A 16,714-nucleotide genomic window follows, 5' to 3' on the forward strand; every position below is an offset into this window, starting at 1 on the left:
GGATTTCCTCCTAAAAATGAAAATTTTAGGCATGTTTGAGTTATTTCTGAATCAAAATTCGTTCTTAAAAACTTGAAACAATCAACTGCTCCGTGATAACAACATATTTCAAGTAATGAATATCCTTTGTTATTAAATGGATATAATTTATTGGGAAATTTTTGATTCTCATTATATTCTTCTCTTTCAGTGAATGCGATGAATCTCTTCAGAGTAGTAGGATAGGATGGGTTTTGTGACTTTTTTTGTAAACGTAAGAATTCATACAATATCGAGCGATTTTGTATCATTTTTTTAACATATTAATTTTAAAAGTTTATTTTTTTATTCTTACATAAATGACCCAACAAGTAAAACCAGATAAAATAGATTATCGAATTTTAGAGGATGGTGTTCCTGTTTATATTCAAAGATTTAAAGGGAAGCAATATTATAGAATTGTTAATCCTGAATACATAAAACATTTATTTAAAAAGGAAGACTGTGAATTATTAAACGTTAATGAATATGAAACCAATAAATCAAAACTGAGATATAAATATATTGGAAGTGATGAAAGGTGTAAAGATAAAGATAAAGTTTATTCAGTTTCATATAATAACTGGCACACGTTAGGGATAAGAAAACATTTAGGAGATTATGGTAAAAGTTCTGAATTCTTTAAATCTAGTATGTACGAGAGAGTAAAAGAAATTAGAAATAATTATTTTCATGAATAAAAGATTCACTACCATAATGAAATAAAAAATAAACTTTAAAAATTCATGTCTTACATTTTTGAATAATTTATTTTTATTTTGTATGAAATGAGCGTCAAAACTAACAACGTTAAAAAATTAGGATTCACAAACGAGGAAATAAAGGATATATTAGAGGAGGTAGGTTATGAAGTTAATAAATATTATTTAAGAAATTGTCAAAAATTTGCCGAGTTATTAAATGATTTAGATTATGATGGAAAAATGAATAAAGATGATGTTATAAATTTCTTATATCCCACATCTGAAGAAGAAAAACCTAAAGAACCTGATGTTTTCCCCGAATATTATGAAGAACGGATTAAAGATGATGAATACAATGAAATTGAAAGACTGAAAAAAATAAGAGATGAAATAGATGAAAAAATTAAGGAATTAAGAGAAGTTGAAAAATATAATGAAAATGAAGTAGAGGGTTTAATGAATATCCCAGCTTCAGAATCAGAAGTTCAGAAATCTCATGAAGAAAGATATAAAAATTATGTCTCAGAATCAACACAAAATTTATTAGATGGCGAAATAGATGAAACACTTTCAGAAGAAGGTACTAAATTTATACGTAAACATAAGTTACAATTTATTGATAATGAAAAATACCCTTGTATCTTACTTTCACCCCCTCTCGATTCTGAGAAATTCAAAAAAGCTCTTAGAAACGTGACATATGCAACTAATACGATTAAGAAAGAAGATCATGATATTTACACAAATTATTATTTAAATAAATGCACGGGTGTTGATAAAGTTTTTGATTTATTAGATAAAATATCAAAAGAAACCATTGGAACATATAAAATTTTGTGTGATTGTGGTTTCATTATTGAAGATACCAATAATGTTTCATATGAAAGAACAGCACCGAAGGAAGACGAAGTGGAAAGGTCTATACCATTCGTTATTAAGAATATAAAAGATATGAAAACGTATAAGCATTATATTTATTCATTTATTTCAGAAAAAATGGAAGCAACCCATAAAACATCTTCTCATCATTTTATAGCTATTCATACATTCCTTTTCAAAGTTGTGAAATTAAATAAGACAGGAATTAGATTTAATGTATCAGGATACGCATTCTTGAGTAAATTAAAATGTATTCGTCACGTCGCAGATGATAAAAATTTATGTGTTCTTAATTCATTTTATGGGCTTTAAAAAATAAACTTTATTTTTATTTATTTTTTAATTTTTTATTCTTACATAAATGAACAAAAACGGAACGGCTAAAAGGAATGATAATCAAATTAGAGCAGAAGGTAGAAGGTTATTTAAACGCTTCTATAACATTCCTGATGGTGTTAATCCTAAAACTCGTAGAAGCTATTTAAATGAAGCAATAGATGCATATGAAGGGTTTGACATTTCATCAGAAAGTGAGAGATTAGCGAGAATGTTAAATGTTAATATTGATTTCTATTATTGTGATCCTCAACCAGAAGACGTGGACATAAATAAGGTAGACTTTCCATTAGTGGAATCAATAATGATAGATCCAGAATTTGAAACAGTAAATATTTTATTAACACAGAGTCCATGTGGAAAACTTCACGCTGACAGAATAACAGACGTTGAAGCACTCACCGGCTATAAAGTTTGTCCATATTGTAAAGAAGAAGTTTATTCTATCCGTGATGATCCAGAAAGGAAAAACCAAAGAAGATTTTTAAAGCATTGTGAGAAATGTAAAGAAAATAATGGGAGATTAATTCAAGACGTTCAGTTGCAAAAGACACAGCAACCATATGCACCACATATTACGAAACAGAAGATATATCAGTGGTTATTAGCTCATAATTTGCAGGAATATTATCAACCGACAAGATATTATATTACTTTTGACTTCGAAACATTAGAGACTAAAGAAGAATTACAACTTTCTGAGTGTGCAACTTTGAACGCTTACTTAAAACCATTCATGGTATCATCAACGGTTAAATTAAATGATAAAACATATACGAGGAATTTTTGCTTAACTTCGAGTGATTCTTTTATTTCTGATTGGATTGAGTTTTTATTTTCAACCTATTCATTAGTTGCTAAATCAAATATTGAACAATATGAAGAATTAATGAAGTCGCAAACGGACCAAACGGCGGGGACTTTGTCCCATACATTAAATGAAAAACAGAAGGAAGCATTTAAAGAACTTCTAGATGAGGAATTCAATAAAGTGAATATCATAGGTTTTAATTCGGGAAAGTTTGATTTAAATTTAATTCTTCGTGATTTAAACACTGCAAAATGGAAAATAAAATCAATGCTGGGTTCATCTTCACAATTTAAGCAAATCATTGTAAAGAAAACAAACGTTCCATATGAATTGAGATTTATTGACATCAGAAATTATATAGCGGGTGGGACATTAGACCAATTCACTCAAGATTTCGGAAACAATAAATCACGTGTTAAATCCTTTTTCCCTTATCAATTCATCACATGGGAAAATTACGAAGAAGAATTATATAAAGAGGAACCATTCACGAAAGATTCATTTTATTCAGCATTAACCCAAGAAACTATATCAGATAGTGATTATCAAATATATCTCAATAATGCTAAAAACTTTAAGAATAGATTAGAATATTTTATTCATTATTGCAATAAAGATGTTGAAATTATGATTGACCCAATTGATAAAATTATTGAAGAAACATTTGTTTATAAAATTGACATGCTTCATAATCTTTCTTTATCATCGAATGCTTCAATGATTCGTTACGCTTTAGCATATAAAGACTTTAATCCTAATGAAAATATCCTGAGGAAGAGATAGAATCAAGTTTTGAATTAACGAAAAAGTATTGGAAATATAAAATTGAATCATATAAGAAACAAGATGAAAAAGCAGAAAGGGATACTAAAAATAATGTTTCAATGGATGATTTTCAATACTATCACGATTTAATCCTTTCATCTAAATGCAAAATGTGTGGTAAAGCGTTTACATATGCAAATAAACCAACATTGGATAGAATCGATAATGAAAAACCACACACCAAAGAAAATTGTCAGTTAATGTGTTGTTATTGCAATGTCGTAAAATCAAATAAAGATGAAGATGTTCAACGTTTAAGAATCAATTTAAGAAATTACGCATTAAAAAATAATTTACCAATGACTTTAGATTCAGTTGAAGCTTATCACATTCTCCGTAATGGAATTACTGGTGGTCTATCAAATGTTCAACATCGTGTTAATCTTAAAGGAATCACGCACATTAATAAACTTTCATATAGTCCAGAAACTAAAACTGTATCAAATGAGGACACCACCAACATTATGACTCATTTCGTTGGAGTTGACTTTAATTCATTATATCCTTCATCATTTTCATCTAATCCTCATGATTTCATTCAATATACTGACCATAAAATGTATATGCCGGGAAGATTGAATGGTGTTATCATTTGTGATACAGCAACAAAGAAAGCAAAAGCACTGGGAATAATTAAGAAGAAAAATACTTTATTCGTGGCTGAAGTAAAGGGTCACATTGATGAAAAATACATTAATGATTACATAAACTTTTTACTAATAAGAAACTTAGATATTATCACAGATGAAAAAACAATTGGCAGTTTTATGTATAATTACATGAAATCAAACAATTTACCAGTTGACCAGAAACAGAGAAAATTAACTCAATTAGCATCAACACACACAACCAATATCAACCATTTTTCTTCTTATTATCTTTGGTATCTAATCGACAGGTTTAATTTTATCATCGATGATATTCAATCAATTTTAACATTTACTAAAAACACTTGCTTTAATGAATTTGCGAACAAATTTATGAACGAAAAGACAAAAGGCTGAATTAGAAGGAAATAAAGGAAAAAGTTTATTTTGCAAAATTTCACTTAATGGATCATATGGTTACGATGCAATGAATACACAAAATTACGCAAAGACTAAAATAATGAATGCACAGAAGGCACGCGTTGCATGTATGTCAAATAAGTTTAAAACATAAGAGAAATAAGGTGAGGATACATATCAAGTGATGCTTAAGATAGATTTTATAGATGTGATACATGTTTACAAGAGGCATTCTTCACTTTAGATAATGCTAAATACTGGTATTTGGTTTCATTTATGATTTTATGTATAAATGCATGAATGTTAATCGTTTTCATTTCATTGAAGGTGATACTGATTCATCTTATTGGGCAATCGCTGGCGACCAATCTTCCTAACACTCAAGCCATTTCAAGCAATTGTTACCGATAAACAATTTTATGATAAAAACATTTTCAAATTCGCACCTTTTGATTTCTTTTGTTTTGATGAGAAATTTAAACCTAAATTAAAGAATAAAGCTGAAGAAAAGCACATGAGAAAAAATTTATTGGGTTTAGCAATTGAGAAACAAGGTGATAACATGGTTGCTTTATGTCCTAAGTGTTATACATCATTCAACGGTTCAATTGATGGAAGTGATTTTTAAAAAGATTGCACAAAAAAATGAAAGGTGTTAGTTTACGACAAAATAAGCAATTAACACCTAAAAATTATTTGGATATAATAAATGATAAAGTGATATTTGATGGTCAGAATATTAATTTACAACTTAAAAATGGGTCAATGACTCGCTTAACAATCGGTAAGACTGCATTAACAGAAGCACACACTAAGGCTGTATGTTGTGAAAATGGATGTTGTATGCCATTTATTTAATACAATAAATATTTTATTTTTAATGAAATGCCACAGAAGAGACAAAAGGAACCGTTAATGATGGTTTTGATACTATGATTCAAAGAGGTGGGCACCCTTAAACATTTATTTTATTTTTATATAAATGGATAACACAGATTTAAAAATTTTAATTGATGATTTAGTATTTAATCAAAATTTTCTTAGATATTATGAATTAAAATCATATCTCCAAAAACATAATAAAAATATAACGTGTGATGATATGGAATATTATTATCCATATTATAAAAATGAAATTTTGAAATATCATAATAAAATAATTTCTGAAATTAAAGACAAAATTAAAAATAATGAATATACAAAGGGAAAAACTAAATCACAACTTAAACAATTGAAAGATTTCAAAAATAAAGTATTAACAGAAGCAGATATTGATGAATTATATAATTTATATAATCCTGAGCCACAAAAACCAAAGCCAAAGGAACAAAAACAAAAGGAACAAAACGCCCAGGTTCTTCAGACCATAAATGATGCACAAGCTTTAATTTATGATTCATTAGTTAAACCATATTCAGCCCGACTTTTAAATGAAGATCAACTTTTGGAATTCATCCTTCAACATAAACTCGAAGCGGGAAAGTATATCAAACCTTTATATACAGCATATTTAAAACAAATGAATAGAATACATCCAGAATTAATGAAGGGGGGAATGAATTCCAAAACTTCATCATCCAAAATCAAAGCAGATAAAATTAAACCACTTGCAACACCAAAACCTCCAACGACAGTACCGCCTCCTCCTTCAGTTAATCCTTCATCATTCACTTTATTATATCCATTTCAAACATTAAAGAAACAAAAAGATTTTAAAAAGGGTTTCAAGATATTAAATAAACCAACTGACCCAAAAATTCAACCGTTAAAGGAAAAATTTAGTCGCCCTTCATTTGCACCATATCCATATTCATACGAAATCGATCATCTGGAATATTCAAAAGGAAACGTTACTTATTTATTTGCCATTAACATTAACACTAGATATTTATATTGCATTCCAGTGAAAGGGAAAACAGAACAGGAAACAAGAAGAGCTATTCAATACTTACTAGATCATGAAAGAGTAGATAATATCAGGGGTGATGGTGATAAAGGATTTCAGGCAACTATGACTCATTATTTCCCACAAATTAATTTTTACTTCTCATCCTCTCCATATACGTTTCATAATAAAATAGTTGATGCGGTAATGAGAACTCTTAGAGATGCGTTAGGGGTTAACGGTCAGATATACTGGGATGGAAATCATGACTCCATCATACAGCAGTTAGTATATTATTACAATAATACATGGCATAGAACAATAAAACATGAAACCAGTGGAAATGAAAAATGATATTTCAAAAGAATGGGAATATATTAGAAAGCAAATGGAAAGGTTGAATGATGTTAAACGTGAACAAATTAATTCGGGGCTCATGAATTTTAAACAAGGGGATAAAGTTTTGATTCATCTCGATTATGGAAAAACTGATAAATCAATGACAAAAAGAAGACGAAGATTTGACACAATAGCTGAATTTGTTAGATATATTAACGGCAATGCATTAGTTGAAGTTGACAATAAATTAATAGAAATTCCGATTTATTTTATTACTCCATTATATTTAAATAATATTTAATTTTTTTTTATTTCGTAAGAAATGAGTGACAACGAAGCAGCCAAGAGTCCAGACAATGAATATAAAAAGAAACTAAACAGAATTAAATCAAAAATATGCTATTACAAAAAGAAGCCGCAATGCGGTGGGGCTGAAAACGATAAAGAGAGGAAAGAAATAATCGAAAAATTAGAAACTTACCGTTCAATCCTTAAACTGAGTGAAGCAAAAATAAAAGAATTTAATAGAATAAATAAATTGATTGGAAGAGATGAATTTAATAAAGATGAATTTTTAAACTCTATCCAAATTTAATTTTTATTCCTCTTCGACAACGTCTCGAATAACTGAAGGTGTCACTATGTCACCATGTCACCAGGTTATTTAACTTCTCTTAAAAATGATGACAACATGACATTTTGACAACACAGCGGGACGAAAGGAGGAAGGCATTTATGAATTATTTTTGAATAACTGAAGGTGTCACTATGTCACCATGTCACCAGGTTAATTAACTTCTTTAAAAAAGTGTGACAACATGACATTTTGACAACATTTACGAAAATTAATGGTTACGTTAAATGACCCAAAAATAATGTTTACGTTAATGGTTTTTAGGTTATTCAATAATTAATTATTTTTGAAGAACTGAAGGCGTCACCACGTCACCATGTCACCAGGTTAATTAACTTCTTTAAAAAAGTGTGACAACATGACATTTTGACAACACAGCAGGATTAATGCAAAAATAAATTCCAATCATACTTTATAAAGCTTCATTTACAGGTATTTCATCGTCAGTAAATGAATCCTCATTATCGTTTGGTTCAACCTGTTTATATAATCCTTTCATTTCTTCTTTCAAAACATAACACCATGTTTGTTTATCGTCTATTCTTCTCTGTTTCCTATCACATTTATCCTTAATGCTCATTTGGAAATTCTTGTCTTTCATGTCTGATGGTTTGCAGAATAGAGCATTTTTACACGTCATACCTGTACACAATTCATCATAATGTGTATTTATCCATACATCTAAAGGATTTGTTGATAACTCAATTAAATCTTGTTTGGCTTCAGTCATCGGTATGATTCGTACATTAAATGATGAAAGGTCATATTGCATAAAATACGTCAGTAAATTATCATAAAATTCCTTTGTGCATGAATTCATCAAATTCTTGAAGTAATCAAATTGACCCTTAAATTTACCATTAACCCTTAAAACTACGTATCTTCTGTCTCCAACTTCAATTTTGACAGGGTAGACGTTATTAGTTACCAAAATGAAGTTTGCAACGTTCTGTGCTGTCCTTCTGGGTTGATTCTTTTCATTAATTCTTATCTCATTATCCGTAATAATTGATTTCAAAGCGTTGAAGTTTGCGAGTCTGTCTTCACCTACATTCTTGAGTTCATTAAGTACAAGAAACATTTTATTTTCAACTACTGAATTGAAATTACCCGTTAGCTCACTTATTTCGGTAATGTTTTTACATGAATAACCGGCGAGAAGTTCAGAAATAATATCTGTAAATCTGTTTTTACCTGTTCCCTGAAGTCCTTTCAAAATAATTGCTGTTTCATTCTTGATTCCAGGATGTTGAATCATTGATGCAATCCAGCTGAGAAGGTATTTATACACTTCATCGTTATTATCACAAATGGCTTCTTTAATGAAATCCATAAACATCTCAATTTTTGAGTAATCAGGCTTTTCGAGAACGTTGTATTTATAACCCTGAAACGTTGAGAAAACATCTGGAGAATCAGATTTAAAGCAAACACCCTTAACAGTTAATGAAGACAATTGATTTAGTAGTACGTCCCATGCTGTTATGGTTTTACCTTCTTCTTTAAATAATTTAATCATTTTAAGTGACTCTTTCATGTTTGACTGAAGAACGAATGATATTTGATTCATTTTATCATGAATATTATAGTCCTTTTGAATGAAATATTTATTTCCACAATCTACAAAACGGATTACACGTGATAAATCCTCAATGACTTCAGAACTGTTTTTATACTGATGATTTTCAGCCTTGCGTCTAATATCTGTTATCAAGAATGAATCATCAAGTTTGATATCAAATGTTATTTTTGGCTTACGTAATAAAGGTAAAACGTATTCATCATAATATTCCTTTTGGTATAGTTTTAGAATCTTCACTAAAACAAATGGAGAAGTCATTAAATGTGCATATCTACTACGTGCTTTTTCAAAATTACTTTTAGCATTTTCTGTTAAGCTGCAGAAGTTATAAACGTTATCGTAGGCTTCATTAATTAAATGATCAGGTAACGAATTAATAGCTTGAAACAGTGTGAATAATGTTATTTCTTTTTCTAAATTCATGTTTCCACCGTCATTATGTACTTCAAAATCACTAATACCATCAACTATGCTCTGGGCAAGTTTATCGTCAATGTTTACATCTTTGTTTTCATTCATGATAGTCTTTATTTCTTCATTCTTTTGTTCAACTCTTACCTTAATATTCAAATCATTTAATATATCATTCACTGTTCTAGTTAATGTTGAATCGTAACTTCCACGAATGAATGAGTATGTTTTGATTGGTTCTGTTGCATTCTTGCGAACTCTTGAATCAGCCATAACCACTAATGAACGCTTTGAATCATCAATAGAAGTCATGATATCGATATCATAATCATTACATGAATAACATTTAATCATTCTGTTCGAAACTGAATAGAAGAAATTAGTGTTGCAATAAATGTGAAGACCTCCTGAAGCGGTTTTAACGATAACATCTTTATCCGAAAGCTTTGATAAAATGTCTTTTCTAACCGTTTCTTTAAGTTCATCATTGTACGATTTTGATATCAACATCTATAATCGTTAAATTTGAAATTTTATTACTAATAAAGCCATACCAGTTTTCCTTCCTCTTCCTCCATCGTGTTTGAGGTAGTTATGTAAATCAATCTTGTTTTCACCAATTCTTTCGTTGAGGGTTTTAGTTTCTGCCACAACTAATTCCTCAGCTAATGAATCAATAACTTTTTCATCAGAAACGATATAGTTGTTGTTGTTGTTTGTTGCTGTCATTTATATAGGAATAAAAAATAAAAATAATTTTAAAACTAACTTTATTTTTGGGCTGCATCATATTTCCAGGACTGTTGTCAAAATGTCATGTTGTCTCATTTTTTCAGAGAAGTTAAATAACCTGGTGACATGGTGACATAGTGACACCTTCAGTTCTTCAAAAATAATTAATTATTGAATAACCTGAAAACATTAACGTAAACATTAACGTAAACATTAACGTAAACATTTATTTCCAGGACTGTTGTCAAAATGTCATGTTGTCTCATTTTTTCAGAGAAGTTAAATAACCTGGTGACATGGTGACATAGTGACACCTTCAGTTCTTCAAAAATAATTAATTATTGAATAACCAAGACTGTTGTCAAAATGTCATGTTGTCTCATTTTTTCAGAGAAGTTCATTAACCTGGTGACACATGGTGACGTAGTGACACCTTCAGTTCTTCAAAAATAATTAATTATTGAATAACCTGAAAACATTAACGTAAACATTAACGATAAAATATATTTTTGGTTGTTTATGACAAAAATAAATGGTTCATTTACTCACAATATTTTTTTACAAAACGACCCCAAACTTTTAACTTCTTTTCTGCAGTTTCTAATGCTATCTTAGCGAGTTCATATTCTCTAAATTCTCTCTTTAAATCTTCTTGTTCCCATTGGTCTAGTTCGTATGGAGAATCTCTATAACCATAATATATCTCACGTTCATGTTCTAATTGTTTTTTGCACATTTTTCTAACTTCTTGTTCGAACAAAGGTTTAGCATTCTCTACTGTATCTTCAAGTTCTTCTTCATCTAATTTCTCATGAACTTTCTTGTCTATGGAGTCCATAATTTTTCCAACTGCTATGCAATATTTTGGAGAAGCCCACATTGCTATATAGTTTATAAGTCTTGGGTCTACATACGTTCCTCTAACCTGTTTGATTTCATCAGGAATTCCTGCATGAATTTTGTATAAAAAGCAACCGTCTGAATTCCGGCGGTTGCTATATTCTTCACAAAATGCCTTATAATACTCTTCCCAGGACTTATTTTCCAACAACTTTCTAAAGTCTTTCCTAAACTGTTGGCACATATTTGTTGCATTAATGTAACCATCCTTGTCTCTACGTAAGACTTCAATACCATTATAAGTGCCTTTTGTGAATGTTTCACCATTAGATTTGTTCGTGAATGTTTTTGCTTCGACCGACATTACTGTTCTTACATACAAAATAAAAAATAAATAAAAATAATTTTAAAACTAACTTTATTTTTGGGCTGCATCAAATTTTCGTAAATGTTGTCAAAATGTCATGTTGTCTCATTTTTTCAGAGAAGTTAAATAACCTGGTGACATGGTGACATAGTGACACCTTCAGTTCTTCAAAAATAATTAATTATTGAATAACCTAAAAACCGTTAACGTAAACATTAACGTAAACATTAACGTAAACATTATTTCTGCAGTTCATCCATTACTTCATTACCTAATTAATTACAGACATAAAATATATTTAGTTCATTCGGTAAGCCTTGACCCAAAAGTCTGGGCTCAAGCACATTCAATGAACGCGGTACCATGCGAATACAGTCACAAATGGTGGCATGTAATCTTTACCCGAGCCTGTTGGATTTGTTGTGAAAGTGTGTGAATGATTTCCTGAGGTTCCACAGAAAATACCTGTGCTTGAATCTACTGGGTCAGTTGTGATATCATATCTATTCATTCCCCATCTATCCGAACCCGCTGCAAGATTTGTATAACCTCTTTTTGTTATTGAATGTGAATGATTTCCTGTTGTGTTTGTCGTTCCTGTATGAGTGTGCGGTGGAAGGTTTGCTTCTTTAATTTTCTTCGAACCTCCTGTTTGCTTTGAATATCTAGCACAGTATAAGAATTTATCTACAATCTGCTTCCACATACCAAAACCTAAAACTGTTGATGGATTTGTTGAGTTCATTGATGTATAAATAGAACCAACAGGATATAATGTTTGAAGTATTTCATTTTTCATGCTTGTAATCACATCATTTACTTCCGACTTCTTTGCATAATTTTCATCAACATATGTTTTATCTGCTTTAAGGTCTAAACATCCTGAAACCCATTCTGTATCAGCTTTAACTTTAAAAGTCTCAAATGTCCATTCATGATACCATTCAACCTTTTCTTTAATTTTATTATCTTTTTCATCAACATAAACCAAATTTGCTTTCTTCATTAATTCACTATCCACATATTCCTTATCCACCTTCTTCATTATGTCATTTAGGAAACCTTCTATGAATTCCTCATTTAAATTAAATCTTCCAATCTTCAAAACTTTAGGAAATGCATTTAATGCGTAATATCTCTGTTCTTCTGGTGGAATTGATGTTATATCATCCGTTATACCTTTAATTTTAGAATTCATAAATAAAATTTCTTTTATATTTGATATCACTGCACCACCTTTGCAAACGAATTCGAAATGTTCATTTTTCAATACTATCTCCAAATCTCCATATTTCAACCTTTGCGTTTGTTCTGCCGTCTTTGAATTATATGCATATATGGCGTATGTAATGGTCTGAGGGACCTGGGTGTTTTGTGCCTTAAGTTGTTGTGGTTGCTGTTGTTTAATCATTTATTATGATTTAAAAATAAATATTTAATCTGTTATCTCATCACCTATTTTTTCTATTTGAAATTGCCATAATATTTCATTCATGAATTCTAAATCACAATCAAATAGGTCAGTTATTCTAAATTTAATATTTGATAAATCTTTTGAATGAAGAATAAATGAATTCCCGGATAATTGAAACGGATATGATAAAGAAAATGTGTTTAAGTTGATGGATAAAATGTTTTGTATTGATGGGTAAGAGTTAGAGTCTAATGTTTGATGTGAAAATCTCATTGGGGTATTAACTTTATCACATTTGATTAAAATGAAATTGGAACCAGTGTCAGAATACAAAACATCCCCAACATCTTTTTCAAAATTTAATATCCCCAACAATGAACGATGATGAGGAGTACAAAATTTAATTTTCAGCGGAAATTTAATAAGGTTATTTATTTCATCAAGTTCAAAAAGTTTATCAGGTTTTGATTTAAAATTTTCTTCATACCATACGATAAATGATTCATTTAAATAACTTAAAATCATGTTAATATCCCATTTCGCTATCACATTATTTATATACATATCATACGTTTTTTCAAGGTCATCTTTAATAAATGATATATAATCTGAAGGGTCTAAAAGAATGGGATTAAATTTACCACTCACAGAAACGAGAGTAACATTATAAATTCCGCTAACTGTTAAATTTAATTCACAGTTATTATTCGAAATAATATTGATAATTGACATTTTTTATTACGATTAAAAATATGGTAAAGCGTTATTTTCCAGTGATAAATAAAACTAGAATAAGATTACCTCAAGAATTCATAAATTCAACGAATAAGAAATTCATTCATGTTATAAATTTTAGTGTTTTCAGAAAATATGAGTCAGTGTCATATTCATCAACAGGTTATATTTCACTTCATTCAAATTTAGTTCAATCAAACCCATATAATGACCATTTCATAAGATTTTCAGATGGTATTAAAAATGTAATTGATAGATTAAAATATGAACAGATTGACAATATCGAATTTTTGGAATTTTGGTTTAAATATCCCGATGGAAAAAAGATTGAAGTTAAAGATAAAGCTGATACTATAACAAAAACAATTACAATGACCGATCCAGATAGTGGGGAATAAAAAGAAATAAAACAAACGATAGAAACTGGTGAAAGGTCAATTATTATTGATTATGATTCAAAGGATTATTATTCAATAATGTTAATGCTTGAATATTAAATAGCCTTAACAAAGAATTTTTCAAGTGATATTTTATTCATCAACTATTTTATTATAAATATCATTATATGTTAAATGAAGTTCAGTTGTTGTTCTGTTCTTTGATATCTTAATTGTGCTAATATCCTTTATAGGATTTATTTTTGCAACTGTTCCGCAGCATGAAACCTCATCATCTATGAAAAATTGAATCTTAACGTCTGAATCTTGAACATCACAAAGAATGGCGATAATGTGAATTAATGATTCATAAGGTAAAATAATTAAACCGGATTGTCAATTAAATTTATTATTGAATCATAATTATTAATTATTATATCACGGTAAATTTTCATTAATTCAGAATTAATGTCTATTTTATATGGGTTCTCGATGTTTGATGAAAGAGGTGGGGGTATGTTGGATAAGTGGGAATTTCAACAGGTTCTTTACCAGGTTCAGATAAAATGATTGGGTCTCCATTCTCATGGTTTTCTTCATTCTCCTCCTTTTCGTAAGTCACGAGTTAATAAATTTGTTGAGTTGCTGACCTTGTTAATTCAGGGCTAACATTAACTTTAACATTTTGAATAATTCGTGATTTATCATCATTTACGTTATAACCAACCGTAATCTCTGCTTTTGCGTTAGTGTTCTTTTGACTAGTGAAACGTCTTCTCATTTATATTCGAATAAAAAAATATATTTAAACTTTTATTTTGCTGGAACTTTTGAATCTATTATTCCTGTATTTGTTCATGAAGTTGATTTTTAGCTTTTCATCGAAATTAATAGACCGAATATATTCATTAATTGCATTCTTATAATCATCTGATTTCTCAAATTTTCTTTTATCTGATTCCTTAACTAAATCATAAGTTAAACCTCGTTGCTGATATAATGGTTTCTTAATTAAATCTTTGAATGCTTGAGATAAAGCACCTGATGCAATTCTTGCTACTATAATTGGTTGGAATTGCTGTTTAAGTTCATCTTTAACATTTGCGAAAACTGGATCGAATAAAGCAACTTTAAAGAATTTTCTTAGCTGAAATTTCAGGTCTAATATTTGCATATTGACCATCAAACTGGTTAGAATATCGTGGTAATCCATCCGGTCCCTCTTCAACAGCATTTAATTCTTCATTGAAATAAGAATATGGATTATGACGGTATGAATTAATTGGACCATTTTCACCTTCTCTAATGTATTGTTTAACAGCTTTTCCATTTTCATCAAATTGCATAGGATAACGTTCATTATATGCTTTACGTTTAGGATAATCAGACATAGTTAATTTATAACCATTTATGACTTTAATATTACCTTGACCATCAGTAACGAAAACTTCATTTATACCATCAGGTTTTCCATTTGGACCTGTAATGTCTGCTTCGTGTGCTTCCCAATTTGGACCTTGACGTTTGGCATATGCTTGAGCTTCTGGTAATGTTAAAACGTTTCTCATTTGTTTAACATCTTTTTGAAGACCAGCAACAATATGAACTAATTCTTTCATTCCATCAGGAACTTTCATAGTTCTATTATATGCACCCTTTTTGTTTGTCCCTTGTTTTAATGGAACCTGTAGAAGATTTACCATTTCAGTCATGTTTAATTATAAATAAAAAATAAAAATTAATTATAAAAAGTTAATCAAATTTAACACTTCCTTTATTTAAATCAACTATTATTTTTCCATGTTCACCTAATTGCTGATATTGTGTGTAAAGTTCATTAATGCTCATTGGTAAATTCACTTGATAAAGCATAACGTTCAACTGTTGACGACTAAACCCACTGAAAATGAAAAGTGTTGATAGATTCGATTTAATGTTGTGCTTAATGCTTTGAAGTATTGAACAGCCATAAGAATGAACACTGAATGTGTCGACATTGAGTTAATAACTGATTAAAATATGATTTCTCATTTGTTATTAGTTTTGATTTCACTGCATCATCTAGAAAAATGAGTGAATGCAAAAATTCTCTATCAAAATTTGAAATAGAAAGTGTTTCAAATAATTCATCCCGTTGTTTATCAATAATTTTATCCTCTAATCCTTGCTTCTTGATTGTATTATATAATTCTTTATACATTAAAAAGTTTTTTAAATAATCTTCTGCTTCTTCTTGTGATAAATAAATAATTGAATTTTGATTAAATGCTTTAAAGATTCAAATGTATCATCTGAAGGAACCTGAACGGTTGATATAAATTAACACATGTGAATAGGGGGAAGTGTTAGCAATAATGATAATTTGTTTTAATATCGTTAATGTTTTACCTTTATTTTGTTTACCAATTGTGCAGTGATTGAATTTAAGTAACATTCAGAATATGGAATTTCATTAATTTTTCCTTAGATAGAGCATTTCTATTATCACTCAATGCTTCATTAATCATATCATCTACGTATGTATTTATACTCCTGCTAATTCTTCATAAGGGTGGATGAATTTAAATCCATTTAATCAAAAATAAATTTATAATTTTAAACATTTCTATTTCATTCAATATTTCATCATATGAACTTCTATACTGTGGTGGTGTACCTGTTGGATGATATTTCAAACCTTCATCGGTGTCCATGTCCAATATGTAGTCCTAGTAAACCAAACCTGAGGAGGATTTGTCACCTTTGAACAGTAAGTGTCATTTACACCCTGAATGATTGGATAAGCTTTCACTTGTACTGTAACTTGTGAGTTGAAAGT

General features: G+C 29.4%; 3 protein-coding genes and 3 pseudogenes across 6 annotated transcripts, besides 1 other annotated feature; 3 read left to right on the forward strand and 3 right to left on the reverse strand.

Moving 5' to 3' along the window:
- Positions 1-839: 839 nt before the first annotated feature.
- Positions 840-16,344: a mobile genetic element.
- TVAGG3_0526780 lies at positions 1,963-5,438 on the forward strand (annotated as a pseudogene). The gene has a single exon. A coding segment is annotated over exon 1 (3,476 nt).
- On the forward strand, positions 5,563-6,932 carry TVAGG3_0526790 (annotated as a pseudogene). Its single transcript has one exon. A coding segment is annotated over exon 1 (1,370 nt).
- On the forward strand, positions 7,127-7,399 carry TVAGG3_0526800 (uncharacterized protein; the record flags this gene model as incomplete). Its single annotated transcript, XM_051237464.1, has 1 exon — positions 7,127-7,399. One exon carries the CDS (start codon positions 7,127-7,129, stop codon positions 7,397-7,399), a length of 273 nt encoding a protein of 90 aa, XP_051095288.1.
- On the reverse strand, positions 7,851-10,160 carry TVAGG3_0526810 (annotated as a pseudogene). The gene has a single exon. A coding segment is annotated over exon 1 (2,310 nt).
- TVAGG3_0526820 (uncharacterized protein) lies at positions 10,705-11,367 on the reverse strand (the record flags this gene model as incomplete). The annotated part of the gene is made up of 1 exon (XM_051237465.1): positions 10,705-11,367. One exon carries the CDS (start codon positions 11,365-11,367, stop codon positions 10,705-10,707), a length of 663 nt encoding a protein of 220 aa, XP_051095289.1.
- On the reverse strand, positions 11,717-12,781 carry TVAGG3_0526830 (keratin-associated protein family; the record flags this gene model as incomplete). Its single annotated transcript, XM_051237466.1, has 1 exon — positions 11,717-12,781. The coding sequence occupies one exon, from the start codon at positions 12,779-12,781 to the stop codon at positions 11,717-11,719; it is 1,065 nt and encodes a 354-aa protein (XP_051095290.1).
- Positions 16,345-16,714: the final 370 nt, after the last annotated feature.

The sequence above is a fragment of the Trichomonas vaginalis genome, chromosome II (genome assembly GCF_026262505.1).
Source record: "Trichomonas vaginalis G3 chromosome II, whole genome shotgun sequence".
Taxonomy (NCBI): domain Eukaryota; phylum Parabasalia; order Trichomonadida; family Trichomonadidae; genus Trichomonas; species Trichomonas vaginalis.